Here is a 27,802-nt window from a genome sequence, read left to right on the forward strand (position 1 = left end):
GGCCCCATGGAGCGCAGCCTCCCGCCCCACGGCCCCCCCCCCGGCGCTCTGGGGTCTTTCCCAGGTCTGCGGCAGCTCCCAACCCCCCCAGGCATGGGGGGACCAGGCCTGAGCGCTGACACAATGAGCCCACTCCAGAAACCACCTCCTGCTTAAGTAAGAAAGTTGCTTTTTTTTTTTTTTTTTTTTAAAAAAAAAAGGCTTCAATATAAGAGCATCTGCATTAAAAGCCCCACATGAGGCAAAGCAGCTGACAGGCACAGCGAGGGGCTGCACCATGCCCCAGCACCCGCGGCCCCGCGCGCTGCCCCGGCAGCTGCCTGTGCTCGGGCATCACCCCACGGTGCAGGATGCGGCCGTCGGAGTCAGCCTTGGCTCCAGCCTGCCAGGCGATCGGGTTACTGCAGCTTTCGGAGCTGCAGCCAGGTGTGCCGGCTCCCAACCCAGCGCTGCGGCCGTGACGGCGGCCACGGAAACTTGGTCCCTACAAGTTCTGCAAAAAAGGCATTTCCAGCTTCGCTTTGAGAGATTGCACAAGAGTGCAAGGCTGCTGGCGAGAAACGCAGGCACATACACGCTCACACACACTCGCACAATCCCCCTCCCTGGGCCAAGGCCCTGCAGCTCCCCTGCGGCGTCTCTCCCGGCCACGCTCCCACCGCATCCCACCGACCCGAGCCCCTCTCCTCCGTGGGGCTGAGCCAGGTCCTGCCACCAGCACAGGGACGAGAAGCGACACCGGGGGCAGCGCGGGCAGCTGCCCCCCCCCCCCCCGCTTTGCCGAGGGATCCGGGTGCTGCCGCGGCAGAGCATCGCAGGGGCGACACGGTGTGAACACGTCTTCTCGGCTGCGTGAGAGGAGACACTGTCCGCTCCTCAGCGCTGGAGCATCAGCCACCTTCCCACTGCAAAGGCCAGGGCTGTGCTGGGGCCTGGAGACGCCCGCGGGCTGCGGGAACCAGCTGGTCTCTTCTCTAGAAACGGGTTCTTTATTTCCTTGTTCAGAAAAATAGATTCATTTAAAAATAAAAACAGAGAGTTTAAAAAGAGGGAATGATGAAAGTAGAGGCTGGAATGCTGCTGGCAGTGGGGTCTGTACACGAGATGGTGTGAGACGGGGCTGAGCAACGTCCCGCTCAGTAGCTCTCCTCCTCCTCGCGGTAGTACTGGTACCTGGGGGGGTCCCCGCTCTGGTCGCAGGCGGCGTTGGCCACCTCACCCTGGCTGCCCTGCGGGCAGTACTTGGGGTCGTAGATCTGGCGGCCCAAGCCGAAGACCTGGCCGCTCTGGTTGGCACCCTGGTTGGAGCCCATCTGCAGCGACATGGAGGAGTTGTCGCACTTCTCCGTCCCCATCTTGGAGTCGTAGATGTGTCTCCTGGTGCCGGGAGCTGTCATGCCCACCTGGAAGGACAGGATGGAGCAGGGCTTGGATAGGGTCCCCCCCACCGTCTCTCCCTACCATGGCTGCGATGACTCACCTGGCTGGCACACTTGTTGGTGCCCATCTGGAGGCTGATGGTGGAGTGGTCCATGGGTGGCAGGATCTGGTTCTTGGGGTCGTAAAGGTGTCTCCTGGTGCCATAGGCCGTCATGCCGGACTGGCTGGCACACTTGTTCGTGCCCATCTGACAAGGGGGTCCGGTGAGGACCGAGTGCTGCCCCATGCATGCCCCTTCTCCCTCCCCAGCCCCCCCCCAGCCCGGGGGGCACAGCCAGTGCTCCCTGACCCAGCACAGGCGCAGCCTCGAGATGGTCCTACATCCCGAGGACACTGGGGCATCTTGAGCCTTGGGTCCCCCCCAGCCGTGCTTGGAGCCGTGACAGTGGGAGCTGAGGGTTTGATAAAACTGGGGCCCCCTCACCCGGCACCCCAGCCCTTGGGAGCACACGCGGGGCCAGCCTCACCTGCAGCCCGATCACGCACTGCCCAGCCTTCATCTTAGCCTCGTCAAAGTTCCTCTGCTGCTTCTCCGAGTACTTCACACCGATGTCCACGCCGCTCTGCATCCCCTTCGTCTTGGCCTGCCGGGGAAGGGCGGTGAGGAAGGACAGGGGTCCCAGACCTCCCACTCTCTCCCTTGGCAGCAGGGAGCCGCGGGGGCCCACAGGCACCACCCCAAGCCAGGGGTCTGCCCAGCCGGTCCCCCGTGGGGCTGTGCCCCCTCCCAAGCAGCCACAGCATCTCCCAGTGCTCATCCCCAGGTGCTCACCATGCCTGCCAGCGCCAGCAGCGACACCTGCACCTGTGTCATGTTCCCACTCTCAAAGAGGTCGTTGGCTTCGAAGAGGTCCACGGGGTTCATGCCGTAGCTGGCCATGGCCTTGATGAAGTTGGAGAGGTTCTCGAGCTGGGGGCGGGGGGAGAGGGGTGAGACCCCAGTGGGCAGCAGCAAAAGGGCCGGGATGGAGCCGGGGCTCTGCGGCGGCCGGGTCACAGGCAGGGCTGCCTGCGCCTACCTGGTGCCAGTTCTGAGCTGAGCGGTTGATCTTCCTTACGGAGTTGGGCTGCAGCCTGTTCATGAGCCTGGAGGGAGGCAGGGGGAGTGGGGGCTGTGGCGGGGCAGAGACCCCGGGGCGGCAGCGGGGCACAGGCCCCTTTTGGGAAGGTCCAGCCCAGGTCTCCCCCACAAGTGTGAGGCGATTCCCCCCCCCCAGGTCCCTGCTGGTCCCCAGGGCTCCCCCCAGACATGGGCACTTTGGGGGTGACTCCAGCCAAGCAGCACTGCAGAGAAAACACCTGGCTACCATTAGGTGGTGGATCCCACAGGCGTGGGCATGGCCAGATCCATCCCGCCCTTCCCACCCCAAGGGCTGGCAGGGGTCCCCTGGAGGGCAGGTCTCCTGCATCCCCATCCGAACAGAGCAGGGGCCGAGGGGCATCACTGAGCGAACACCACGGGACTCACTCGCAGAGGATCACCCCATCCTTCAGTCCCTTCTGGAAATCAGGCCCGATCTGCTGCCCCGTGACGCTCTCGATCCATGTCCGCAGCTCGGCCTCCTTCTGCGGGTCGTACTTCTGGGCGAGCTGGGAGGGGACAGTGAGGGGGCAGCTCAGGCACGGCTCCGGCATGCACCCCGAACCCCAGCAGGGGATGGCTCCCCCCACCAGGCACAGGCCCGCAGCAAGGTCTGGGGACAGCAGCCCTGTCCCAAGCAGCCTTGGGGACGCTGGCAGTGCCAGGCTGGTCCCCAGCCTCTGCAGGGCAGTGGAGTACACCCCACCACCCGACTGCCCCCAGCCCCAGAGAGCTGGGGGGCCAGGCGGGCACAGTGGGATATTTGTTCAGCCATGTGCACTGGAACCCCCCCCCGGCGGTGGCAGGTGGCAAGAGCCACAGCCAGGAGTAAAGCCACAGTGCGGCCCCATCGCAGGGGAGGACATCCCCCCCACCTCCAGCCTCCTGCATCCCTGTCCGTTGCTGGTTTTAGCCCATCTATACGTACAATCTGCCCCTGCCTGTGCCCCTGCCCGCTCCCCTGCCTGTGCCCTGTGCGTGGGAATGGGGACGGGAGCACAGGCACGATGCTGCCATCAGACACCGGCATTGGCACGGCCGGATCCGGCGCGAGCCTGCAGAGCATGATGCCCCTCACACATCGCAGCTTCTGAACCTTTCCAGGAGGATGAGGAGGAACTGCCTGCAGGGGCCGGGAGAATCCCCTCTGCGAGGGCCCATTCCTCCCTCCTCCCTCTTTCACGGGGAAATCTGCCCCGTTCCTGCAGGAACCTGGCTCCAAGCCCCAGGGGTCCCCGGCTGCGCAATGCTCTCCCCTCCAGCAGGGCCGAAAGCACTGCCGCAGATTCCTCGGTCACCGCAGATTCCTTGGTCACCGCGGCTATGCCAGGAATGCGGATGCCTCCTCCCAAATGGAGACCAGCTGCCCAGGCCGGCAGCATCATCGCCTCGGCCCTGGCCCGTGAGGGAAGGAAAAGGCACCCCAGCAGGAAGGAGGGGGCTGCGTGGGAAGAGCCTGGGAGCCCCGAGTGCTGTTGTTGCCCCAGCTTGGCCCCTCCTGTGCTCAGCCAGCAGCCACCGACCTCTCGCCCATCCCGTCCCCTCCTTGTCCTAGCATGCACCGGGGCTGTGAGTCCCCAGGGATCCCGGCCACAGGGAGACCCCCGGATGGGCACGGTCCAGCCCTGCTGCCCGGTGGGGAGATACCAGCTGTGCCCGTGGGCTGCGCTGACCTGCGGCCCCACAGCCCTGGCTCCAAAGGGGAAGCTTGACTGGCGTGGCATGCAGGGACAGTCCAGCCGAGCGGAGTCACGCTCACGACATCACGCACGTCCCGGCCGGGGAATCCCCCTGTCCTACCAGCTGATTTTCTGGTGCGTGGGCAGCCAGTGCCAGTTCCTGCTCCCACCGCACAGCCAGCGTGGGGCTTTCTCAGGGCACAGGAGGGGACAGAGGGGACCAGCCCCAGAGCAGATCCCACCACAGCCCAGTCTGCAAGGGCTGCAGAGGGTGCCACGGGTTTAACTGGTTCCCAGTCAGTGATGTCAGCCTCCAGCAGACACACTGGGGCAGTTAAACTGGCTTAAGTCTTGCTGAATCAAGCTGAAGCACTCGAGAGCACGCAGCGACGAGGCTCCAGCGCGCGTCCACCCGCTCAGCGCTGGCGCAACCCAGCCCAGATGCAAGCAGGGGCCCGTCTTCTCTCGGTGATGCAATGCAAATCCCCTGCGAGGCCGGGCAAGGAGAGCCCGCCCCAGCCACGGTCGCCACATGCCCACAGCCACGCGTGGCCAAGCCCCGGCAGCGGCGCAGGCAACACCCAGCGCCCCTTCTCCCGCCTGTCCCAGCCCCGTCCGGGCAGCTCCCACGTCCCTGGGCAGGGCGCAGCCATGCGGGGCCACTGGCCAACTGCCCCGGGGCCAGGGGTGACCACGGCTCAACCTCTGCTTGCCTGGGGCCCGGCACAGCCCAGCACCACGGGCCTGTGCCACCGCCCGGGGGTGGCAGCGGTCCCCAGAGCCCAGCCCCAACTGCAGCCCCGGGCTGTGCAGGGAGCACGGCCAAGGGAAGGGGCTGCCGCGTCCCCCCGCTCCCCTCAGCCCGGCAGGACCGCGGTGCCAGAGCCCCCCGCCGCAGTGGCGGAGCCCCCTGCGAGGAGCACGGCGAAGGCAGGGATGGTGGCACCTGGAGCCATGGGGTGCACCCAGGCATCCAGCGCTGCTCACCAGCACCCCAGCCCCCTCCTCAGCATTTCGGTCGAGGGGAGATTTCACCTGCCTGAGCAGGAGGGTGCTGGCAGGGAGGGCAGCTGCCTGCACCCTGCAGCGCCTAGGCTCTTCCTCAGGGTGTAAACAACCCGGCCGGAGGCACCGGTTCCCCTTTCCCCTTCTGGCCCCGTGGCGCCTCGGTGGCAACTCTGCGGGAGAGCGGCTCAGGCCTGCGAGGCCTGGGTGGCCGAGGGTGCCCCGGGTGCACCGGGCCGGGGGGATCCCAGGCTCCGAGGGGCAGGTGTGGGTGGGGGGCTGCTTCTGCCCGCGCCCTGCCAGGGCCACCAGCCCCGTCCCCACTGAGGGCTGCGGGGACACTGGCCAGGTCTGAGCATCCTGCCAGGGGACACAGAGCTGCGGGGAAGCAGAAGCAGAGAAGCTGCGGGGAGCAGTGGCAAAAGGTGTCGGAGCCATGGGGGGCTGGGGCCATCGCCCCCAGCCCTGGGTGCGGATGGGAACGGTACCCCAGGGTTTGCTGGGAGTGGGGGATGACAGCGGCCACTGCACGGGCCTGGACGGGGGTGGGCAAGGCAGCCGGTCCCTGGGACCCCTCCCAGCCCGGGTCCCCCAGAGACACCTCCCCGGGACCCCGCAGGCAGGGCCAGGGCACCCCAAGACCAGGAGCCCAGCCCCAGCACCCCTCGTCCCTCAGAGCCCCCAGCACACCAGGACCTCCAGCTCCCCGTCCTCCCGGGACCCCCCGGCTCTCCGCCCGCCGGTGGCGCCGGGACCCCCTGATCCCCACCCCCGGGACGTCCCCACTCACCGCCCCCGGTAGCACCGGGCCTCCTCCGGCTCCAGATGCCCGGGGCGCACCGGGACCCCGCGGCTCTCCAGGACCCCGGGATGCAACCGGGACCCGCCAGCGGCACCGGAAGCCCGGCTCTCCAGGGCCCCCAGGAGCACGGGGAGCCGCAGCGCCCGGTGACCCCGGTACCCCCCGTCCCCCGACTCGCCCCCGCCCGGTAGCCCCGGACCCCCCATCCTCTGCAGCGGCTCACCCGGTTCTTGACCTCGGCGGAGAGGCCGTAGGACGGGCCCTTGTTGAACTGGGAGCTGCTCATGGCGGGACGCGGGACGCGGAGCGCGGGGCGCGGGGCCGGTACCGGAGCGGGGAGCGGAGCGGGGCGGGGCGGGGCGGGGCGGGGGCGGGCCCGGCCCCCCCGCGCTGATTGGACGGGCCGAAATGCCCAAATAAGGGCAGGAGCGGCCGGATCGCGGAGGGGTGGGTTTTGCACCCCGACACCGGCACCTGGGGGGAACCGGGAGGAACCGGGGGGAACCGGGAGCCCGCCGGAGCCGGAGCCGTCCCGGGCACGCGTGGGCACAGCCTAGCACGCGGGCACACGCACGGGCACACGCGTGTTGCATCGCCCCATACACGTGCATACACAGATATGCGCACCATGACCCACGGGCACATGCCTGGACGGACACACGCACACACACACGCATCCCCCGACCCACGGGCACTCCCCTGCACACGCACGCTCACACACGCGCGCGCACCTGTCTGCTCGCACCCACGGCCGCGCGCGCACACAGGGCACGCGTACGCGCACCCCCCTCCCGCGCCTCTACCTACGCACACGCACCCCCCGCATACACCCCCCCCAGCACATCCCCCCCACGCACACCCCACCCCACGCCTTCGTCCCGCTCCCCGCCCCCCGGCAGCCCCGGGTCCAGGTCCGGGTCCCGGCCCGGCCGCTCCCCGCCCCGCGGCCGGCAGATGGCCCACGAGAGGCGGCCCCGGCCCGGCCGGCACCCGCGGAGGGGTCCTGGGAAGAAGCGGGGTCTCGCTCCCCACCGCCCCACGGGGGGCCGGCAGCCGCCCCGAGCAGCCCGGCGGGCAGCGGCCGCGGCAGGATCCGGCCGGGGGTCCCCACGCCGCGGGAGCAGCCCCCCGGGGGGATGCCGTGCCGTGCCGTCCCTCTCCCGGGGTCTCCGCCACCTCTCCCTCTCCGTCTCTGCCACCTCGCTGGGTGCTCCCATAGGTGAACAAACCACTGCGGGGTTGCGTTACCCCGTGGGTGGGTGAGTCATGGGTGGGGGACCATGGGTGTGTGGAGGCTGCAGGCTGGCGGGGGCCAGGGCTGGGCAGCGACCCCAGGGAGGCCGCCGGGGCCGGGGCCATCGTGGCACCGTGACCGAGCCCACGGCAGAGGCAGAGCCAGGAGCATCCCCCGAGTGGGAGCCTGGAGCCCTGTGTCCCACTCACCCCCACAGCCGGGGCCTCCAGCAATGCCCCACAGGTTAGGGCTCGTCCTCCCTGGGCTGAGGGACACCCCCAAACAGGGGTAAGCCCCACAGAGGCCTGGGATCTCCTGGGGCTCACCCCAATCCTGTGGCGTGGGGCTCTGCCCCCAGGCCCCTCTGTGCAGCCCTGGGGTGCAGTTCCGAATCCCCCCACAAACAGCTGCCCAGAGCCCACCACCCCGAGGGCGACGGCATCTTCTCTGCCAGCCCCTGCAAGGCTGGAGATGGGCCCAAGTCCCCCCGAAGGGCAGCCGGGGTCCCCCTTCCCCCCCGGGTGCACATTCAGCTTTTCCTGTTTCAGGTTCGCCTGCGAAGCTGATGAGGAAATAAGGCGGCGTCACACGCGCCCTCCTGACAGTTTGCCTCGGCAAATGTGGCTGGCGCGGTGAGGAGCACGGCACTGACAGCCAGGCACTGCGGCTGTGCCGAGCCAGGGGCCGCCAAGGGCAGGGGCCTGGCCGCCCCCGGGGAACCATGTTCTCCCGGAAGAAGCGGGAGTTGATGAAAACCCCCTCCATCTCCAAGAAGAGCCGGGCGGGAAGCCCCATCCCACAGACCCTGCCGGTGAGTGTCCTGCGTTCCCCCCAGCGGGGTGAGGGCCACGGGGGCCAGGGAGGCCGCGGGGCCACGGCACCGCTGGGAAGAGCTGTGGGGTGGGAGGGGGACCTGGGTACGGCCAGGGGACACGCGAGGAGGAGGAGGGAGCCGAGGAAGGACCCTGCTCACTGAGCCTGGGGGGGGGTTTTGCCCCAGATGAAGGGGATGGAGCAGCTCCCTGGGGAGGCTGGAGGGCAAGCGTGGCTGGAGAGGAAACGGGGGGCTACAGCAAGGGCAGGGGAGCCCGGCAGTGGAGGCTGCGGCCAAGGGTTTGGGGAGGGCGGAGAAACCCCCAAACTACCCAGGGGACACGGGCGGGAGCGGGGGGATGCCCGGGCTGGGGCAGCCCCAGCGCCTTGGCTCTGCCATGTATTTATTTACGTCCCCCCAGCGCTGGAGGGGTGCAGGAGGAAGCGCCTCGCCTCCACGGGGCTGGCCGGTGGCTGGGGCTCCTCTGCGCACCCTGGCACTGCCCGCCCCGCGCCTGCGCTGCGCCCGCGCCCCAGCCCGCAGAGCATGGGGCGAGACGGGGCCGGCGAGATGGGGCTCATGGGGCCCGAGAACCTGCCCGTGGGTCCTGAATAAGGGGCACCCATCCCCATCCCGGTCCCCGCCCCACCCTCCTCCCTGACCTCTCTGGGAGAGGGGCCTATGGGTGGCAGACGGAGGGATGCTCGGCCGGGCGGCTGGGAGGAACAGCTACAGCCCCCACTCGGCGGGGCGCCGCAGGACGGGTAAAGCCCACTCGCCCACATGCTCCCTGGACTCGCTGCTCCACACACCCGCCGTGTGGCTGACGGTACGGGGTGAGGGGGACGGGGACAGGTTTTCAAGGGCTGGGCTGGCCCCAGCCATTTTGGGGTGGGGCCCATGGGCAGCCCCCTTGCAGCCCCATGGGGGTCCAGCCAACTTCGGGGGCAGCGTGGGGCTGAGCTGCCCCAGTTCGCTTTCACCCGGGGCACCCTCGTGCCCGCAGCCGGGTTGCTCTGAGGGGAAGGCGCTCGGTGTTGGCCCCACTGGCATCAAACACGGCTTCCGGCCCCGCCGAGCTGGCAGCACCTGGCCAGGGATACTGAGACCTAGCACACTCATGTCACACCTGGGTGCTGAGGGTCACCGATGGGAGCTGCCAGAGGGGCAAGGGTGGCCACGGGCTCCCTCCCCGTGCCGTGAGGACCCTCGCTGGGAGCGTGGCCCCTGTGTGGTGCATGGCCCCGGAAGGAACTAGTACCAGCCCCTCCCTCGGGGCGATTTTACCCCTAGAAACTGGGGGTCCCTCCATCTGTAAAATATCTGCAATGTCTCCAGAGAGTGGCCTGGGAGGTGTCCCCGTCCCTGCCCCCATTCCTGGCAGAGCAGGGGCTGTGCCCGACCTGGGGATGGGATAGGCTGAAAAAGAGGAAGGGATGTGTGGGGCCGGATCCTGCTGCTGTTTGGCCGTGCCAGGGTCCCTGGGGATGGGGACCTCCAGCACGGTGGGTGCTGGTGGGGATGAGGCAGGGTCACCCACACGCTCAGTGCGTGCCCCCAAGGACAAACCCAGACTCACAGGGGCTGGCGAGGCCCAGCGGAGGCCACAGGGCGAGCGGGCAGACAGGGTGGCCGAGCCGGCTCCTGGCCCGTGGTTTCGCAGCTGATGCTGCTGGTGAACCCTGTGCTGGGCTGGTTAATCTGCCAGGAGCCCAGGAGCCTTGGGCGATGCCAGCTGCGGGGGGCTGCCTGCGGCACGGCACGGCATGGCAGGGACAGGGAGCACCCAAACCCTGCCAGCTGCTGCTCTGTCACTGTTTTCTTGATGGCGGAGTCGCTGTCTCTGCCCTGCGGGATGGCCCCAAGACCATCCCCAGCAGTCCCCACCCGGGATCCCCAAAGGGCTGGAAATGCTGGGGAGGGCTCTGCCTCATCCCCATGCGGCAGCTGGGCTGGGTCCTGGGGCTCTGCCAGGATATGTAACTGGGGAAACTGAGGCACAGCATGACTACCGGTCCCTCAGACACCAGCCTGTCCCTCCAGGCTGGTGGCATGGAGGGTCCCAGGGTGCTGCCCTCTCCCTGCTCGAGCTGGGGTCCCTGGCATGCCCCATGGCACCAGCTGGGCCTCACACTCGTCCCTGCTCCCCAGGACCTGTCCCGGAAGGATTGCCTGGAGACACCCAGCTCTGGCCTGGGGGAGCTGCCCCCCGCCAGCTGCAAGCTCAGCACCAGCCCCAGCACCGTGGGCACCATCAAGCGCCCCACCAGCCTCAGCCGCCATGCCAGCGCTGCCGGCTTCCCTCTCACCGCGGCGGGCCCCAGGGCCGTGCCCAAGGGCCACAAGACCCCCACATCCTACAGCCCCATGGATGGCGGAGAGGGCCCCTTCATTGACACGGAGGACATCTCCCAGCTGCTGACGGACGTGGCCCGCTTCGCCGATGCCCTGGAGAACCTGCGGGACGTGGTGCTGCGCGATGGTGAGTGCCGGGATGCCCCCAGCTCCTGCCAGCCCCGGTGCTGCCCATGCAGCTCCAAGTCACCCACCCCTGTGGGGACAGCACAGGAGCATCCTCTCCCTGGGGACATACCGGACCCGTGGGTGAGGGTCTTTGCCCTGGCCAGGAGGGGACCGGGACCCCCAGGGGGCCGTGCAGAGCCGCGGCAGCCACGGGCAAAGGGTGGTGGGTGGCTGCCGGGAGCTCAGAGCCAGGATAACGCGGCTTCCTGCCTGCGAGCTATTTTCATCTGCCTGCTTTCCTGTTTACAGCGCAGTGGTGCCAGCTGCCTGCCAGGGCCCCCAGAGCCCCACGGGGCACCGGGCATGGCCCCTGGCCCCCCGACCCATGGGGCGGCTGGTGGGATGGAGCCGATGCCCCGGCGTGGGGCTGGGTGGGCTGCAGGGCCGCAGGCAGGTGTCTGCCCAAGGAGGTGAAGGGAACCGTGGCAATCTCGTGGTCCCCGCAGCGAGGTGGGGCTGCGGGGGAGGTCACATGATGCCGTGTTTTCGGCGCTGGCTTTGCAAACATGTTGACGCATCCCCACTCACTGTGGAAACCGGCAGCGCCCAGCCCGGGGCAGAGGTGCCGATGGCCCCAGTGGCCAGATCCATGGCCGGGCCAGTGGGAACGTGGCTGGGGTCTGTGCTGCTGTAGTGGCATTGCAGGGCAGGGAGGAAACAGCCGAGCTGGATGGTGACTGTGCTGCTGCCATGCCCGCTTGCGGTCTGTGATTATCGCTGGACCTGGTTTGGGACAGCCAGGACAGTGCCGTCCCCGAGACAGCACAAAGATGGAGAGATGTTGGGGCTGGCGCGCAGGGCTGACCTGCAGGACGCAGCTGTGATTTTGGAGAGTCCGGCTCTGCTCTGCACCCATCCAGCCCCATTCCTAGCCCCGTTCCCAGCCCCGCTGCTCTCCTCACTTCCCACTCCGGAAGGGGCCTGGAAACGGGAGAGGGAGCAGAGGAAACCCCTTCCTGACCCCGGGCTGGGGGCTGGGATAGAAGGAGGGTTTGCCCACCTGGGTGGCGAGTGCCAGGCAAGTGCCAGGCTCCCATCCCAGCACTTCCCTACTGGAGGCTCCTCATCTCCTACCAAGGCTGCCGGCGCCCAGCCCTGAGCCCCAGCCCTGGCACCGGAGCTGGCAGGGAGCCGGGCTGCACCCCCAGGCTGGTGGCTGGAGCCCATGGAGGGGACGATTCCCGGGAAAGGACCCCGCGGGATGCAGTGAGCCCGGCTGGATGGGGCACGGCAGCAGGCCAGACCTGCCGCATCCCTCCTGGCAGCTGGGAGCGCCCATCCGGCGGGGAGGAAGGGAAGGAAACGGGGAGGAAATTCCCAAACTGCTTTCAAGGGAAAAAGTTACTACTGAGGAAAAAATGCCTAAAAGGTCGGGCTGCCCCAGACCTGCCGCTGTGTCGGGCGGGGGCTGTGCTGGCTGGTTCAGCCACAGCGGGGATGGGAAGGGAGAGCTGGGGAGGTGCCAGAGAAGCGGAACATGGCCATGCCAGTCCCAGGGAGCCCCGAAGCCAAGGGGATGGGCTCCAGGTCTGGGAGCCTGGCAGGACCCTGCCCGGGATGTGGCTGGTGGGTGGTGGATGCGAGGCTCCAGACATGGGGCAGCGACATGGGGCCGGTTCAGCCCCCCCCCTCTCTTGCAGACCCCCAGGAGGCCCAGCGGCCACTGGCCCACGAGTGCCTCGGTGAAACCCTGCGCATCCTGCGCCAGGTCATCAACAAGTACCCGCTGCTCAACACCCTGGAGACCCTGACGGCCGCCGGAACCCTCATCTCCAAAGTCAAGGGTGAGACGATGGGGCTGGGAGCTGTGTTCCACTCCCCTCCTGCCCCATGGGGTGACACGTGGGGCCCGGGGAGCCCACGGTGGGGCTGCCGGGAGCAGAGCTGCCCCACGGGCAGGCGGGGAGGGCAAAAGCGTTGACTGCCTGCTTGTTGCGCTTTAGATTTAAGGGCGATGTAGTGTCAGAAATGACAGGGCCCAGATCCCTGCCTGGGGGTTTCCAAGCACAGCCGCAGGAAAAACACTTCAATAATCGGATCCTGCTCCTGGCAGCACCTCATGTTTATAAGAGTGGGGTCTGTGGAGCCCAGATCCTGGCCAGGGCACCACCTCCTGCCTGCAGTTACACTAGCGGGGAGGGAGACGGCTGCGCTAACCGCAGGCAGAGCATTAACATTCTGTGTCACCGCGCTGCTTCCTGGACACCGAACAGCAGCTGTGAGGGGACAGGAAGCCTCATGGCGGGTAGCAGGAGGTTTGCCGCAGGGCTGGCCCCATGCCGGGACAGAGCGAGGCCAGGCTGCCCACGTCCCTGGGCAGAGGGGTGCGGGCAGATCCCAGCCCATCACTGCAGCGCACCCCGCCACAGCACGGGCAGAGGCGCTGACCTGAAAGGTGCCAGGGTCTGCCCAGAAGCCCTGGCTGCCGGCTGGCATCCCTCGGCCTGGGCGTCTGCCAAACGCTGTCTGTGCCGGTTCCCGCTGCTGCTGGTGGTTCCTCTTTCGGCCGCAGGCGAGAACCCGCCCGGAGGAAGCCATCCTGCCTTGGAGCAGGGGGCTCTGGAGGTGTCATAAGAGAGCAGAGCAGGTCCACAGTCAGCAGCACTTTTTGGGCAGCCCTGGGTAACGGGAGCAAACAGAAATGTGAGCCAAGTGATGCTGGCAGGGAAGTCAGTCCCGGGAGAAATGGGGTCGGGCAGAGACACTGCACTGCACTAGAGAAAGTCCATCATCTGTCGGGACAGTCCTCTCCTCCCCACTGCTCCCTCAAGCCCAACCCAGCCCCAGCCCCTGATCCAGCCCCACAGCAGGGCTGAGACCAGCAGGAGCTGGCAGGTCCTTTTCCTGCCTGAGACAGAGACAGGCGCTTGCGGCAACAGGGCTCCTGCATTTCCTCATTTCCAGGTTTCCATTACGAATCCAACAATGAGACAGACAAGCGGGAGTTTGAGAAGGCCGTGGAGACCATCGCAGTGTCCTTCAGCAGCACGTAAGGGACTTTTGGCCAGCTATTCCCTGGAGAAGGTCCCCTGACGCACCCCATCACCCTGCCAGGACACATCTCCACCCTTCACCCTGTCCCCTCGCCCACGCACAGCCCCACACGCGGTGGGTGTTTTGGGGGGTGGTTTGGGGACCGGAGAGACCCCGTGGGGAAGGCAGATTCACTCCTCCTGCCACTGGCACCTGCAATTCCTCCAGCACCGAGGAGGCACCCCAAAGCCAGCTCGAGCCCACAGGCTCCGCCACCCGGCCCCTCTTCAGTGCCGGGCCAAGCTCTGCTCCTCCGCCTGAATTCCCAAGACCGCATCACGTGGAGCTGAGCTGATCCCCACTGGAACCAGTACTGTGGCTCCAACTGCCCTGGCCCTCACCCGGTCCCTCGGATGTGGGTTGGGTGCTGCTGGGTGACAGTCCTGCTTGTCACTGCCCACCGTCCCTTTGCTGAGCCCAACCGTATTCCTCTCACCACAGTGTGTCCGAGTTCCTCATGGGGGAGGTGGACAGCAGCACCATCCTCTCCATCCCACCCAGTGACCAGAACCAGGTGAGTGCTGCCCGCTCCGCAGTGATGCTGCGGGTCTCGGGATGTGCCGGGGGGCTCCGACCCGGCTCAGGAAGTGTGTGGGGTTCCCAGCTCACCCCAAACCCAGCAGAGCTGTGTGTAGGCTTTGCCTGCTTGGTCCTGTCCTTGCCACCATCCCAAGGAGGGGAAAAGCCACCTGGCAGCTCAATCCAAAGAGCAAGGTGGCTTGGGAAGGGATGGAGCAGCTCTGCCAACAGAGACAGAAAGCAGGGCTCTGATTGCTCTCCATAGCTCTGCCCTGGTCTGGTGTGAGCACAGACCAAGGTATTTGTCCAGGGACACTCCCGGTAGCTCGCGGCATTCCTGTAGGGCCACGGGCTGGGCACAGCGGACTTCCAGCAACAGCAGAAAGGCTCCAGCAGCTCCGGGTTTCTGCCTCCCCTCCATCCGCCAGCTCCTCCAACTACTTCCCTTCTTGTCTGATCAGTCCCTTTTCTTTCCCAATTCCCAAAGTCTATGGAGAGCCTCTACGGGGGGATCCCTGGGCCTGGAGGAGACGGCATGCCTTCAGGCATGGAAAGCTATGACACAGGTAAGCAGGCAGAGTCTTGGTGGAGGGTCTGGGGTCGTGGGATACCTGGCTGAGGAGACCGGCCAGCAGGAACCGGCATCTTCCCCATCGCTGCTGCGGTTCTGAGCCGCACACGGCACCTTGGCTGGGAAAAGTCAGCAGAGCTGCTGCTGGCACCGGGTGCTGGCAGGACACCAGCACGGCACAATGCCGGCACAGATACGGGGAGGTTTGCACTGAAAGCTCACGGAGCTTGCAGGGGTGAGGTGGGCTGTCCTGGGCTTTTCCCAGCTGTTCCAGTGCTCCTGGGAGCTCAAAGGCGTTTGGAAGGAGCGGGTCAAGGAACACAGTGGTCACAGTACATTCAGTGTCTCTCCTTTCTCCCCCCCACCTTCCCCTTTGTCCCATCACAGGCCGTCCTCCTGCCGAGGAAGTGGACGTGATGCTGCAGCGCTGTGAGGGGGGGGTAGACGCTGCCCTCCAGTACACCAAGAACATCTCCAAGTACATGAAGGACCTCATCGGATACCTGGAGAAAAGGACCACGCTGGGTGAGACGGGGAGGATGGCGGGTGGGTCCTCTCCAGAGCGGGGCTGAGCCCCTCATGGCAGTGTTGGAACTGGTCAAGGTCCTCTACAATCAGTGAGGCTGAGGGAGTCAGACACTGCAAGGATAGTAGTGAACGTCATTCCTGACGTTCCTCATTTATTTTTCAAAAGGAACCCAATCAGCAGGGAAATCCTGGTGTGTCACATGTCTTTTCACTTCTGACCTTTTTCTTCCAGAGATGGAGTTTGCCAAAGGGCTTCAGAAAATGGCAAACAGCTGCAAGCAGACCATCAGTCAGGAGGTAAGTCCACGTGTCCCTAAAGCCACCCAGCATCCGGGGTCCCAGGCTGTATCAGGAGCAAGCAGCCCTGGAGACCTCATTTCGCATGACCCAGCTTTTGTTTGTCAAAATTCCTGTGCCCAAAGCAAAGCATAATGCCAAGACCCTGCAAGACCTCCATCAGTAGCTGATGTTTCTGTCTGGCCCTGCCGGGTGTGCTGAGCCTCTCGCTCTTCTTCCCCGAACGCGGCGATGGAGGATGCGTCTCCTTTGGTTGACGCTGCCGGGGCTCAAGGCCGTGTGTTTTCTCGTTTCTCAGACCAACATGCCTTTCCTGTCCATCTACCTGCTGGCCCTGGAGCAGGATATGGAGCACGGGACATCGGTTCTGCAGGCTGCCAACACACTGCAGCACCAGACCTTCCTCCAGGTGAGGGGATGAAAGGCCACCTCGGAGGGTCTTCCCCGCGCCGGGCAGCGAGGGAGCCGGGTGGTCTCCTCAGTCCTTCTGTCACAGGCAGCTCATTCAGAAACTGGAATCCAGTTGCTGCTCGGCTCAGCCGCTGCTCAGGCTCCGCATTCCCCGGCTTTGCTCTGGCCTCAGCGGATCGATGAGCCCAAGCTCTCAGGCAGCTGCTGGGTCCATCGAGGGGTTAGATACAGGGGCTAGGAGAAACCCCCCAAATCTGGCAAATCAAACAACACCTCCTCATCGATCTCCATCTCACCCGAGGCCTCTCTGCTTTCCCACCTTCCCCCACCAGCCCAGACCGAGCTGCGCCCATCTCCCAGGGAGAGCCGCTCTCCAGAACTGTTTGCCACGGAGGGAATTGCCGTCCTGCCGTTGCAGAGGGCGGCTCTTGCTTAGCTCAGTCTGGAGGGAAACTGCATCTGGCACTTCCCAGACTGCAGGTTCTTGCCCATGAGACAAACCCTCCCTGCAACCGAGCCCAGATGTGCTGGGGAATGACAACAACCGCCACAGGGAACTTCTCCTTGCAAAGCCTTTTGCAAAGGGAAGAGTAGCGAGCGTTTAGCTCAGACCACCACGGGGGTTGTTTCTCCCTCCTGATTCAGCCGCTAACAGTGAGACGCCTTGAACATGAAAAACGGAGGAAGGAGATCAAGGAGCAGTGGCACCGGGCGCAGAGGAAACTGGTGAGTAGCAGACACACAGCACGGGCTGGGATTATACTCTCTGAGCCCAGTCTGGAGTACACCCGTGGCACATTCCCCTCTGAGGATGCTGGACTCCTTGTCGCTCTCCAGTAGCATTAAGCGCTTCATCCGAGGGTGCCTCTGCTGTGCTGGGGGACGCTGGAGAAACGCGGGGCCCTGGGGAGCTTGCAGGAGATAACGATCTCCTTGCGGAGTTCAGTCCTCACCTTGGGTCGCTGTTTTCGTTGGCAGCAAGAGGCAGAGGTCAACCTGCGCAAGGCCAAGCAGATATACATGCAGCGCAGCGAGGAGCACGACAAGGCCAAGTACATGGCAGTGAAAGCGGAAGAAGAGCAGCAGAACACCACCAGCAGCATCACCACCAAAACCCTGGACAAGAAGAGGCGGCTGGAAGAGGAAGCCAAGAACAAGGTGGGAACATGACAGCCCTGGACTCGGGCTGAGCATCTGTCTGGCGAGAACCTTCTCACTCCTTGCTGTGCTAGCACAGCAGCAGCCCTGAGCTAAGCGGACTGAACGGAGCTCCCTGCGGATCCTCAGAGGCGGCACAGGAATGCCTAGAGAAACGGAGTCCAAGTGCAGAGAGCTGCTCTCCATGTTCTCCTCACTTATGAACTGTTTCTGTCTCTTGCTCTCCCCGCTCTCAGGCAGAAGAGGCGATGGCCACGTATCGGACCTGTGTGGCGGATGCAAATACCCAGAAGCAGGAGTTGGAGGATACCAAGGTGAACTCCTTGCGGCAGATCCATGAAGTGATCAAACAGAGCGACCAAGTCATCAAGACGGTGAGTGGGGTTTGCTTGGGATGGCCCCCAGGACGGGGGGTCGCCGTACCCTGCTCAGGAGAGGTTCAGAGCTGCCTCCCCAGCAGACCTGGCTCAGCTGCTGCTATTTCAGATGAGGTCTAGGTGGAGGTAGAGCTTTCTTTGCTCCGTTGCACTCTGAAAAGCCAAGGCTGAAGGCTGCAGACCAAGCACCGATCTGTGCTCCTGATTTCTCCTCTAACCTGGAGCTCCTTGTCTCTCTCTTCCTCGTACGTCACCTCACAAAGCTCACGTCTGATTTCCTCTACGTTATTTTTAGGCCACGATCTCCTTCTACCAGATCATGCACATGCAGACGGCTCCACTGCCCGTCAACTTCCAGACACTGTGCGAGAGCAGCAAGCTCTACGACCCCGGGCAGCAATACGCCTCTCACGTCAGGCAGCTGCAGCGTGGGGATGAACCCGACATCCAGTACGACTTTGAGCCCTATGTGTCGCACAACGCCTGGTAGGAAAGGAGAGGGGGGAAATCGTTCCTGGTTTACAGTCCTCTTCTCTGTCACTGGCAACCTTCCCCCGGGCTGGCACTGCGCTCCCCTGCAGAAAGCAGCGTGCTTTCCATGGGCCTGAAGGCAGCTCCCGCTGGGAAAGCTGGGGCTGGACCGGCTGGGAGTTCCCCTCACGTCCTCTCTGACAGATGAGACAGGCCAGGTGGTATTACAGGAGAGGCCTGTAAATCCCAAGACAGGTGGATAGCAGCCATGAATAAGGTTTTCAAGTGTCCTTCCTTCTCATCCACTCGGACATTCCCTTTTCTCCTTCTTTCTGCCCATCAGGTCCCCCTTTACTCGGGCACGGAAAGGCAGCTTCAATGCCAATGACTTCTCAACGAGCGCTGGCGCTGACGGGGCTGGGCTGCCCAAGGACGGGACCGTCTCCGAAGGAGGGGCAGGAGCCAAGGAGCAGCAGAGCGGGGCTGTGGCAGCCGAGCGGAGAGGTGAGCCCGGAGCCGAGAGGAGCCTCTGCACCGCCGTCCCCACGCACTGCTTGCAGCAGGCTGTCGTTCCCCCCCCTGGCTTAGGAGCGAAGCAGGACCTCCGTGGTGCCGAGGGGGCTTCTCTTTGCAGCAGAGGGACAGGCCGGAAGCCTCGCAAACTCAATTTCCTGAAGGACACAAAATCAGATCTATGGGTTTTGGGGTTTTTTTGCTTTTGCTTTTGCTGTCTAGTGCTACCTCACAGACCATTCCCCATCTTCCCATCTCTTCTTTCCCTCGCTGGGTGTGTTACTGAAGACATCACAACCCCACCAGCCCCTTCACCAGCCTGGCAATGGGAAACCAAGCAGCTTCCTTCACTAATTTAAGTGTCCCCTGGAGTGCAGGCTGTTCTCCTGGACGCAGGAAACAATATCACATGGACTATGTGTGTTCCTCTGCAGGTGGGAGGGGACACCAGGTCCACAAATCCTGGCCAACCTCTGTTACTGAAGTTGACAGCAGCCTGGATTCCAATGCAGGTAGATACCAAAACCAGCCCAGGGCCGGCAGCGCTTCCCCTTCTAGTACAGTCAGCCTAAACCCAGCCTCGGAGCCAGGCGGGACCTGGCACTTCTTTTTTTTTACCTGCCTTGTAATACACTGTGTGGTAAATAACTGCTTTGATCCCAACCTGCAACAGGCTGGGTGGGATGGGATGGGACGAGGGACCACTGAACCTTTAGACTCCGCTGCAGGGCACTGTACGGGCACACACAGCCCCTGGGAGCTCCCAGTTTCTCATTTTCCGCAGAGCTTCCCCGGCAGCGGAGCACGCGGCTGCTTGCTGTGGGAATGGGCCACGAGCAGCAGAGCGCACGCAGAAGAGAAACTGCTTTGCCAGGAATCTCACCGCCTTGTGGGTTGTCTTTTGACAGGTGAATTCAGCCAAAAACTCCAGCGGTTGTCTTCCAACGGCACCATGTCCTCCAGCGAAGAGCTGGAGGAGAAGGATGAGAACGCCACCCCCTTTGAGCAGAGTACGTGGCAGCGCGGGAGGTGACGCGGTGCTCCTGCTGTGCGCCCGCATGCCATGGGAAAGCTAACGCGGGGTGACTTTTCCCAAATCCAGTAGTTCTGGAGGTAAACTGAATGATTGCTGGGAGGATAGCTGACGGTGACCCCCTGAGGGGCCCAAGAGCATTTCCTTTACCAAGGGCTGAGCTCTGCTCAAACCGGTGGGAACAGATGAGCCAGGGCTGCACACCTCAGCATATGGGTCATTTGCAACGTTGCTAAAGAACTCGTGCATCCGCTGGCTGGCTGCTCTGTGACAGTGACCCGCTGCTCAGGCTTTGCCTCACCTTACCTCCTCCGGAGCAGGGTGCAACTGCATTTCTTTTTCTTCCGCTCGTAGGCATCAACGGCATCACCCCAGAGATGACTGCTCCAACGGGGCCCTTCCGAAACGTTGGCTTATCCAAGGCTGCCCAGACTCATCGGCTGAGGAAGCTCCGGACCCCTTCCAAGTGTCGGGAGTGCAACAGCTACGTTTACTTCCAGGGAGCAGAATGCGAGGAGGTAAACCTGGGAGAAGTAGGAAGAGAGCTCAGCAGGTGGAAGGGATGGCGGATATGTCCCATGAGCGGGGTGACCTCCCCTCTACCTGCAATTCGCTCCGTCCTCAGACGAGAGCCACGTGCTGTGCAGCAGCACATTGTGGGCAGCTTTGCACCCAGGCACCGCAGGTTTGCTGTAGACACACACGTGGTCAAAACCACAGGTGTAACCGCAGCCAGGACGGCCAAGGTCCCTGCGGAAGCAGAGGTGCCAGCATGAACCTTGGGGCAGGACTACCTTAGCCCTCCTCTGACCTGCGTTCAAGAAGATGTTCCCAGCCGCTGCTTTTTTTTTTTCCCCCCAGTTCTGGGACTGGTTCATGCTCCGTTGTGGCTTGGGGTCTGCCCCTCTGAGACAGGTCAATCATTCCCAGGGCTAAGGAGGGCTTGACCCCATGGCTGTGTCGTGCAGAAGACATCATCCCCAGTGACTTGACCAACAGCGGCCGTTGGAAACATGCTGCTCAAAACATCTGCCCTATACCACTTTGGGGAGGGGTCCATGTGCTTGGTGTTGGTCCTGCAGTCTCTCCAAGAAAGGCTTTTTTCCGCTCTGCCATCCTGCTCCTTGTTCTTGGAGTGATGCCTGGGGTCTCTTGGTGGCTGCCCTTCTGCCTGACCCACGGTGCTGCCTCCCAACTCCACACACTTCCCCTGTGTTTTCCAGTGCTACCTGGCCTGCCACAAGAAGTGTCTGGAAACCTTGGCCATCCAGTGCGGGCACAAGAAACTCCAAGGGAAGCTGCAGCTTTTCGGGCAAGACTTCACAAAGGCTTCTCAGAGTAGCTCAGATGGCATCCCCTTCATCATCAAGAAATGCATTTCTGAGATTGAGAAGCGGGCACTGAAAACCAAGGTGACGCACTCTCTCTTCCCTCTTCTCCAGCTAGGCTGGCTCAGCTGCCTTCTCTTGAAACGTCCTTCTGCCTTGGTATGAAAACCAACAGACTCATTTTTCAGATTACTGGAGGCAGAAAGCCAGAAAACCCCATGTGATAACTTGGCCCTGGTAGCCCAAACTCTGACCTTGGAAACTCACTTCTCTTGCCTCCCTCTTTCCTATGAAACAGGGACAATAACATCTGAGCTGGAAGGGGAAGTCCCAGAATGACTTCTGAGAGGGATTTCCAGCCCCAGAAGGAGAGGGTGGGAGCTAGAAGCTCACAGTCTCATGCAAACATGAAGAGAAGCATCTCTCCTCACTTCGACTCCACTTTTCTCTCTTCTACAGGGCATCTACCGAGTTAATGGTGTCAAGACCCGTGTGGAGAAGCTTTGCCAGGCATTTGAGAACGGGAAGGAGCTGGTGGAGCTGTCCCAGGCCTCCCCCCATGATATCAGCAACGTCTTGAAGCTCTACCTGAGACAGGTCAGGGGCTGGTGGTACCTTCTGCTGGGGGGGGAGGCAGGGGAGAGGTGCTCAAAGGATCGAACTTCCCAACCCAAACCTGGTTTCACCGAGTCATCTCTGGCAGGAGTAATTCTGCACAAACTGAGCTTGGTAATTGCAGGGCGGTGGGGGTGCTGAGGACTCCCTCCTACAGCACCACATGCACAAGTGGGGGAGAGCATGCTTGCTGCCCCTGCTCCAAGCTGACTGCGGGTTTCCTGCTCTCGGTGAGCCCTCGCACAACTCACCGCCGTCGCTTCGTGTGGCGAAATGCAGTGGCATTTGTATCCACAGAAAAACAACATGCAGAACTACCAAATCCTCCCTCCCCCTTTGCAATTGGGGAACCATGTACACGAAAAGGGAAGCGATCCTGCAAAGGTCCCTCCTGACAGCAGAGCCAGGGTTGAGCTCACATCTCCCTGAGCGGGGCTGTGCCCCTCGGGTGGCCCTGTGGTGGGCTCAGCTGGGCGCTGTGCCCCTCGGGTGGCCCTGCGGTGGGCTCAGCTGGGCGCTGTGCCCCTCGGGTGGCCCTGTGGTGGGCTCAGATGGGCACTGTGCCCCTCGGGTGGCCCTGTGGTGGGCTCAGATGGGCACTGTGCCCCTCGGGTGGCCCTGCGGTGGGCTCAGCTGGGCGCCGTGTCCCTCGGGTGGCCCTGCGGTGGGCTCAGACGGGTGCTGTGCCCCTTGGGTGGCCCTGCGGTGGGCTCAGACGGGTGCTGTGTCCCTCGGGTGGCCCTGCGGTGGGCTCAGATGGGCGCTGTGTCCCTCGGGTGGCCCTGCGGTGGGCTCAGATGGGCGCTGTGCCCCTCGGGTGGCCCTGCGGTGGGCTCAGATGGGCGCTGTGCCCCTCGGGTGGCCCTGTGGTGGGCTCAGCTGGGCGCTGTGCCCCTCGGGTGGCCCTGCGGTGGGCTCAGATGGGTGCTGTGCCCCTCGGGTGGCCCTGCGGTGGGCTCAGATGGGTGCTGTGCCCCTCGGGTGGCCCTGTGGTGGGCTCAGATGGGTGCTGTGCCCTGCTCACAGCAGTTCTCTGCCCCCAGCAAACGCTAGTAGGGAAATTAAAAAACTGGCAGGGCAAACGACATCACCCACATCCTCCAACGAGCCACCACAAAGCAGACGGAGAGGAAGCAGCTTCTTCATACTGCAGCCTTGCTGCTTAACTCTTTAGTGCTGCCTTCCTTGGAGGGCTGGTGTAACTCTGCAGAAGGGCTCCTCTGCCTTAACTCAGGACTCGTTATCGGGCTCAGCTCAAGGACCTTGTCCCTAGGTCCCATGCACAGAGAGAAGGGCTCTGAGCTGCCTCTGCCGTTCCTCCAGAGAAGAAAAGCAGAGTGGAAAGAGGAAGAATCAGTCCTGAGCCATGATCCAATGCCTCACTGCAGAGAAATGGGTTTAGTGTCCCTCCATACGAGAGCTGGAGGGAGCCCCCGCTGCTGTGAGAGGCAGCCTGTCCCCCAAACCATCTGTTTAAGCCGCTCTGAAAACATCGCCAGCCATGGAAAACCACCAATTAGTTAACATGCTGCGCTGGCTGCATCACCCAAACTTCAAAGCAAGAGTTTTCACTCAACCACAGCCCCGCCTTTGCTGCAGGCTACGCCGAGTGCATCCTGCCTTCTGCACCCCAGAACGATCCATCCTGGCCTCTTCCTAACCACCTCCTGTCTGCCCACCCCGGGGCCAGGGCTTTTCTCAGGGAAGAGAATCCCTTAGCCTTGACCCGGAGGAACCCAGCAGCAGAGAGCACCCACGGATTGGTCAAATGCTGCTTTTTGCTTGAACTTCACAGGTACTAATTGGCTAGGACAAACAAGGCTGGATTTACAGGCATCAGGAGATGGATAAATAAACATTACCTTCTGGGTAGCATGCTTTGGAAGCATTGGGGATGTTTCCTTGTTGTAGCAAGGCCCCAGGGTTCCTCAGCTCAGCAGCACAGGACAGGTCTAGGTCTCAGGGAGGGGGTGAGCGTCCCCCCAGGACTGGGAGGCACAGCTCTCCAGCACCCATCTCTCCCCCTGTTCTCACTCACAGCTGCCGGAGCCCATTATGCCCTTCCGCATGTACAACGAGCTGATGGGGCTGGCCAAGGAGAGCTTACAGGGCGGCGAGGCCAAGGGCAAGAGCGGGAAAGGGGGTCCTGAGCTGGTGGACAAAGGAGCCGACACAGACAAGGTGGTGGTGAACCTGGTGCTGAAGCTGAAGGAGCTGCTGAAGGAGCTTCCCTGCGAGAACATGGCCACGCTGCAGTACCTCCTGCAGCACCTGAGAAGGTGAGAAGGGCAGGTCCAGAGCCAGCATGGGTGCTGGGGCACCTTCCCTTTCTTCCCTGGGGTGGGAAGGTAGGTGCAGCGTCCCCACCGGATGGTGGTGGGTACAGCCCAGCCCGTCCCGGGAGCAGGGAGGTGGATCTGGGGCTGCAGCTCCTTCTGTGCTGCTCACAAAGCTCCTGTGTGCCACGAGAGGGGACTCCTGTGCTGCCAGCCCAGCATCTCCTGCCAGCCCTGCCTGTCCACCCATCCCTTCTCCCCTCCTGCCAGCCTGCTTGCTCTCACAAGTTCCTCCTCCTCCTCCTCACCAGGATCGTGGAAGTGGAACAAGACAATAAGATGACCTCAAGCAACCTGGGCATTGTCTTTGGGCCAACGCTGATGCGCCCAAGGCCCACGGATGCCACTATTTCCTTGTCCTCGCTGGTTGATTATCCCCACCAAGCTCGCATCATCGAGGCGCTGATCATCTTCTATTCAACCATCTTTGAGAACAAGGAGACCATGGTGCTGGCCACAGGCAGCACGGAGGAGGCAGCCAGCTGCTCTGACCTGGTAGGAGTCTCTGGAGCACCCTTAGGAGATGTGGAGCTGACCAAGACAGCCTGCTTGTGCTTGCAACCTGGAGCAGATCAGCTGGGGCAGACACTCCTGCAGCCCCAACACCCTCCACCCCTCTCCTGACTGGTGCCCCAGTCTCGTGCTCTGCCGCCCGGGTTGCGGCAGCGACGTTCCCCATCCCTGCTGTGCCACATGATGGTACGGGGCCAGCCAACGCTGTTGCCCTTCTCTTAGGAAACTTGCCTTTGTCACGTCCCCATGTGCGTCCCCACCCCATTTGCGAGTGATTTTCTGCCCCAAAAGACCGGTGAGACGGGCAGGGGGTGGGAGGATGGAGCCTAAGCACTTTTCCACAGGGACAAAAAGATGGCATTTCTTCACTGACCATTTTCTGGAACCCTGCCTCAGGGCATGAGAAAGTTTTCTCTTCCTCCATGCCCTCACCACTGCGCCTCTTCCTTCCAGGCCAACACAAGCTCCCAGCCCACAGCTCCTCCCGGCAGCGTCCCCTACCTGGACCTGCCTTCGGAGAAGGGCAATTTGCATTACGGCACCGACTCATTCGCAGGTAAGTGAAAGGCACCCGGCGGTTCCTCCCTGGTGGGCACAGCTCTCCTGGGAGGCACGAGGTACGTCGCTAGTGGCAATAACACAAAACCCTTCCCCTCTCCTGAAGACCACAAGTTTGCTGAGCAAAGCTCCTGCTGGTGCCGTGGTGCTGGGCGAGAGCGTAGCACTTGGCTCCCTCTGTCCCGCAGAGTCTGGCGACCGTTCTGTTGACTCCGACTCCGAGCTGGAGGACAACGGGGAGCTGCCGGCCGCCGCAGACGGGAGCCTGCGCACCCAGCTAACCAAACAGGAGAGCGAGACCAGCACAGACGAAGCTCAGTTCTGCGATGATGGGAGCGACGGGCAGCGGAGCCGGAGCTGCAGCGTGGGCCAGTCGGACGCGGAGGGTGCCGCTCCCCGCTGCCGCAGCCCCCCGGGAGAAGAGCAAAGCGATGCAGAAGAATACCCCGAGAGTCGCCTTTCTGCTGCCGACACAGACTACAACACGAATCAGTCCAACAACGTATCCACGCTTGCTGCTGCCCGGCACCTGGCAGCCAGGTGCCAAGACGGCTGCGAGCAGCAGCCCCGGTTTATCTAAGCCACTGAACAAAAACACCGCGGATGCTGGGACGGGGTGAAGGGGCAAATCCCAGAAACTACCCGGGTGTAGTGACTCACAAAGCTGCAATGTTGAGGGGTGGGGAGGGACAGCACGGGGCCACAGGCAGCTCAGGGGGGTTTGGTGTGTCGGCTGCAGGCAAGTCCTCGCTGTTTCGCGGCTGGAGCTTTCACACAAAACCCCTGAGCCCCTGGGCTCCCAACGGAGAAAATTAGGTCAGTCTGCCTCGACTGCTGGGAGCCCCTGCCCGGTCCGGCAGCCACAAAGCACGTTTCTTGGAAAGGAGCTGAAGCAGGGCAGACCCTTTGCTTGCTGTTCAGGACTGGGAAGGAACCCAGGGCTTTGCCGTGCCCACACCAGGTCACAGGCTTAATTTTTGCTACGCTCCCTAATCCTACGTCTCTGCTGCAAAAATCAAGATAGAGGAGTCTAAGGATCCGATCGTCCTCGCTGGCTGCGGCTGCCAGGAGGTGACGCAGGGAGGGTTCCCCACACCAGGCAGAAGAAGGGCTCTGCAGCTGGGCACAGACGGACAGACAACGCCGAGCACCACGCGTGCAGGCTGGCTCTGCCGGCCTGGGGAACGGCTCGCCGGGAAGGGACAGCATGGTGCTGGGTTCAGCATAGCTGCGTAGAACCCACCTGCACCATCTTGCAGAGAGCCGGCCTCAGCTTCAGGGCTGTGGCTGCACCATTTGCCAGTCCCTGCAAGGTCCATTTATCACTTATAACTGACTGTACCAGACACCCAGAGTCCAGCAATGAATTTACTGCCTCAGCACCTCTAAGCAACGCAGGACTCCACGAGTGACGTGCCTTTCCTGCCTCGGCTGATGAGGTTTGCATTGCTGCTTGTATTTATGGGCATTCTTCTACGTGACAGGAGCAACCCACAGCTGTGGGCAAGCTCAGGGGACAGGTTTTCCTGGCTGCAGGGGCCTGAGCCCTGCCTGATCTCCCAGGGATTACTTGGTTTTTGGATAGAGATTTGGTCTCCAAAAATCTAAGCTGCAAATCCAGGACTACACCTCTGCTCTTCCAGCCGGCCCCGAGATGGGGCTGGGCGGAGAGCAGGTCACCAAGGGGAGACGCCTCCTCCTCCTCAGGACCACCACAGCCCAAGTTGAGTCACAGCCCCTGCTAGTGTAAGAGGTTGGTTTTTAAAAAAATTTTTTTTTTTTTTTTGGGTAAAGAGATAACCCTTCAATATGAATCTACTACCTCTGCTGGCAAAGGAACTCAAAGGGTTAAACAAAATGAGTCAAAGTATTTTTTTTTTAAGGCTATGAGACTTTTCTGCACTGAAGCGTAGAGAAACAAGTAGATTTTAAGCTTAGAAAGAGCTGAAAGCTGTTTCCTTCTGTTGCCCTGCTTGTGCCTGGGCTGTGTTCCTGCTGTCACCGTTGTGTGCCACGGGACCCTCGACCCGGGAGGGCACACAGCGAGCAAAGACCAAGAGCTGCCGGCCAGGGACAGATGCACATGAGCACCTCACGCACAAGCAACTCGCAGCCAACGGCTCCTAGGAAACCATGCAACTCCGCAGCAGTTTCCTAGAATTAGCCAGACCCTTCCTCGGTGCGATGTCGATGCCGGACCCTCTCATTCTGTCTGCTCACGTGGTGGGCCTCACCGCTCCAGGTCTGGGGAGCACGCACCCGCCCCGGCGGGACAGCAAGGGGGAAGGCAGAGGCAACTTGCCGGCCGCAGAAGCCAAGCCAGCGAAGCTCAAGACACACCGAGTGCTGTTTGGGGGTTACAGGCACCTCATTACTGTAGAGTTGGGCAATGGATGCAGTTTGACCCCTTAGAGGATCAGACTCCGGCACCGGGCAGAGCCTGGGTGTTACGCTTCCCAGCACTCTCCAGGACTAATAGGAAATGTGTCTCGGCGTAGAAGGTTAAAGGTACACAAACCCAAAGTTAATTTACAGCAAACAGTTTATAACTGAGCCAAAGAAGAGCTAGATATACCTGTGGGATGTTCAGCTCCACAGCTCTTCAGTCAGTTGGATTTTTCCAGTGGGTTATTTCCACGGTAGCAAGAGGAACGAGGCTGACTGCCCTCTCCTGCTGCCACGGGCGGTACCACGTGTGTGTGCGAGGGTGGGTGAGGGTGAGTGCGAGTGAGGGAAAAAGCCAAGTGTGTTTGTTACGACATGCCTGTACTGCTGTACGAAGCTGCGTTACATGTTTTGCTGTGTTCAGATTGACATGCTTCAAAAAAAAAGAAGAATAAAAATCAGTGTGTTCCAACCCATTTGTCCTGGAGATCAGTCTTCCAGACTTGTGCACCCACGACTGCAGGAGGCTGAGCACTCCAAGTATTTCTAGCAAGTAAACTGAAGTTTAAAACCCTCAA

At 62.7% G+C, this 27,802-nt stretch overlaps 2 protein-coding genes across 3 annotated transcripts; one reads left to right on the forward strand and one right to left on the reverse strand.

Moving 5' to 3' along the window:
* Window positions 1–970: 970 nt before the first annotated feature.
* CNN2 (calponin 2) lies at window positions 971–6,394 on the reverse strand. The gene is made up of 7 exons (XM_075736326.1): window positions 6,231–6,394; window positions 2,909–3,030; window positions 2,460–2,526; window positions 2,213–2,350; window positions 1,908–2,024; window positions 1,481–1,627; window positions 971–1,403 (listed from the first exon to the last, which is right to left on the reverse strand). The coding sequence occupies exons 1-7, from the start codon at window positions 6,291–6,293 to the stop codon at window positions 1,137–1,139; spliced, it is 921 nt and encodes a 306-aa protein (XP_075592441.1). The 5' UTR covers window positions 6,294–6,394; the 3' UTR covers window positions 971–1,136.
* Window positions 6,395–7,829: 1,435 nt separating this feature from the next.
* Window positions 7,830–27,709, forward strand: ARHGAP45 (Rho GTPase activating protein 45). Of its 2 annotated transcripts, none has more exons than XM_075736325.1 (23): window positions 7,830–8,052; window positions 10,207–10,537; window positions 12,219–12,362; window positions 13,483–13,567; window positions 14,053–14,125; window positions 14,618–14,696; window positions 15,089–15,226; window positions 15,462–15,526; window positions 15,825–15,935; window positions 16,583–16,663; window positions 16,916–17,095; window positions 17,332–17,469; window positions 17,768–17,958; window positions 18,287–18,447; window positions 18,891–18,968; window positions 19,365–19,466; window positions 19,844–20,007; window positions 20,713–20,901; window positions 21,277–21,414; window positions 23,473–23,711; window positions 24,020–24,263; window positions 24,735–24,837; window positions 25,028–27,709. In XM_075736325.1, exons 1-23 carry the CDS (start codon window positions 7,963–7,965, stop codon window positions 25,417–25,419), a joined length of 3,516 nt encoding a protein of 1,171 aa, XP_075592440.1. In that variant the 5' UTR covers window positions 7,830–7,962; the 3' UTR covers window positions 25,420–27,709. The 2 variants fall into 2 exon arrangements, with proteins under 2 accessions (XP_075592440.1, XP_075592438.1); XM_075736323.1 differs by lacking the exon at window positions 7,830–8,052 and adding an exon at window positions 8,597–8,884.
* Window positions 27,710–27,802: the final 93 nt, after the last annotated feature.

Source organism: Balearica regulorum, chromosome 26, assembly GCF_011004875.1.
Source record: "Balearica regulorum gibbericeps isolate bBalReg1 chromosome 26, bBalReg1.pri, whole genome shotgun sequence".
Taxonomy (NCBI): domain Eukaryota; kingdom Metazoa; phylum Chordata; class Aves; order Gruiformes; family Gruidae; genus Balearica; species Balearica regulorum.

What these genes read in the sequence shown, in the direction of transcription:
- CNN2 (XM_075736326.1), bottom strand. Translation starts at nt 6,293, where the DNA reads ATGAGCAGCTCCCAGTTCAACAAGGGCCCGTCCTACGGCCTCTCCGCC. An exon ending in AGTGCGTGATCGGGCTGCAG is followed by an intron (nt 1,628 to 1,907) that starts GTGAGGCTGGCC and finishes CCCCCTTGTCAG; the next exon opens with ATGGGCACGAACAAGTGTGC. An exon ending in CCAACAAGTGTGCCAGCCAG is followed by an intron (nt 1,404 to 1,480) that starts GTGAGTCATCGC and finishes CTGTCCTTCCAG; the next exon opens with GTGGGCATGACAGCTCCCGG.
- ARHGAP45 (XM_075736323.1), top strand. Translation starts at nt 8,756, where the DNA reads ATGCTCGGCCGGGCGGCTGGGAGGAACAGCTACAGCCCCCACTCGGCG. An exon ending in GGACGTGGTGCTGCGCGATG is followed by an intron (nt 10,538 to 12,218) that starts GTGAGTGCCGGG and finishes CCTCTCTTGCAG; the next exon opens with ACCCCCAGGAGGCCCAGCGG. An exon ending in AGCGGGCACTGAAAACCAAG is followed by an intron (nt 20,902 to 21,276) that starts GTGACGCACTCT and finishes TCTCTTCTACAG; the next exon opens with GGCATCTACCGAGTTAATGG.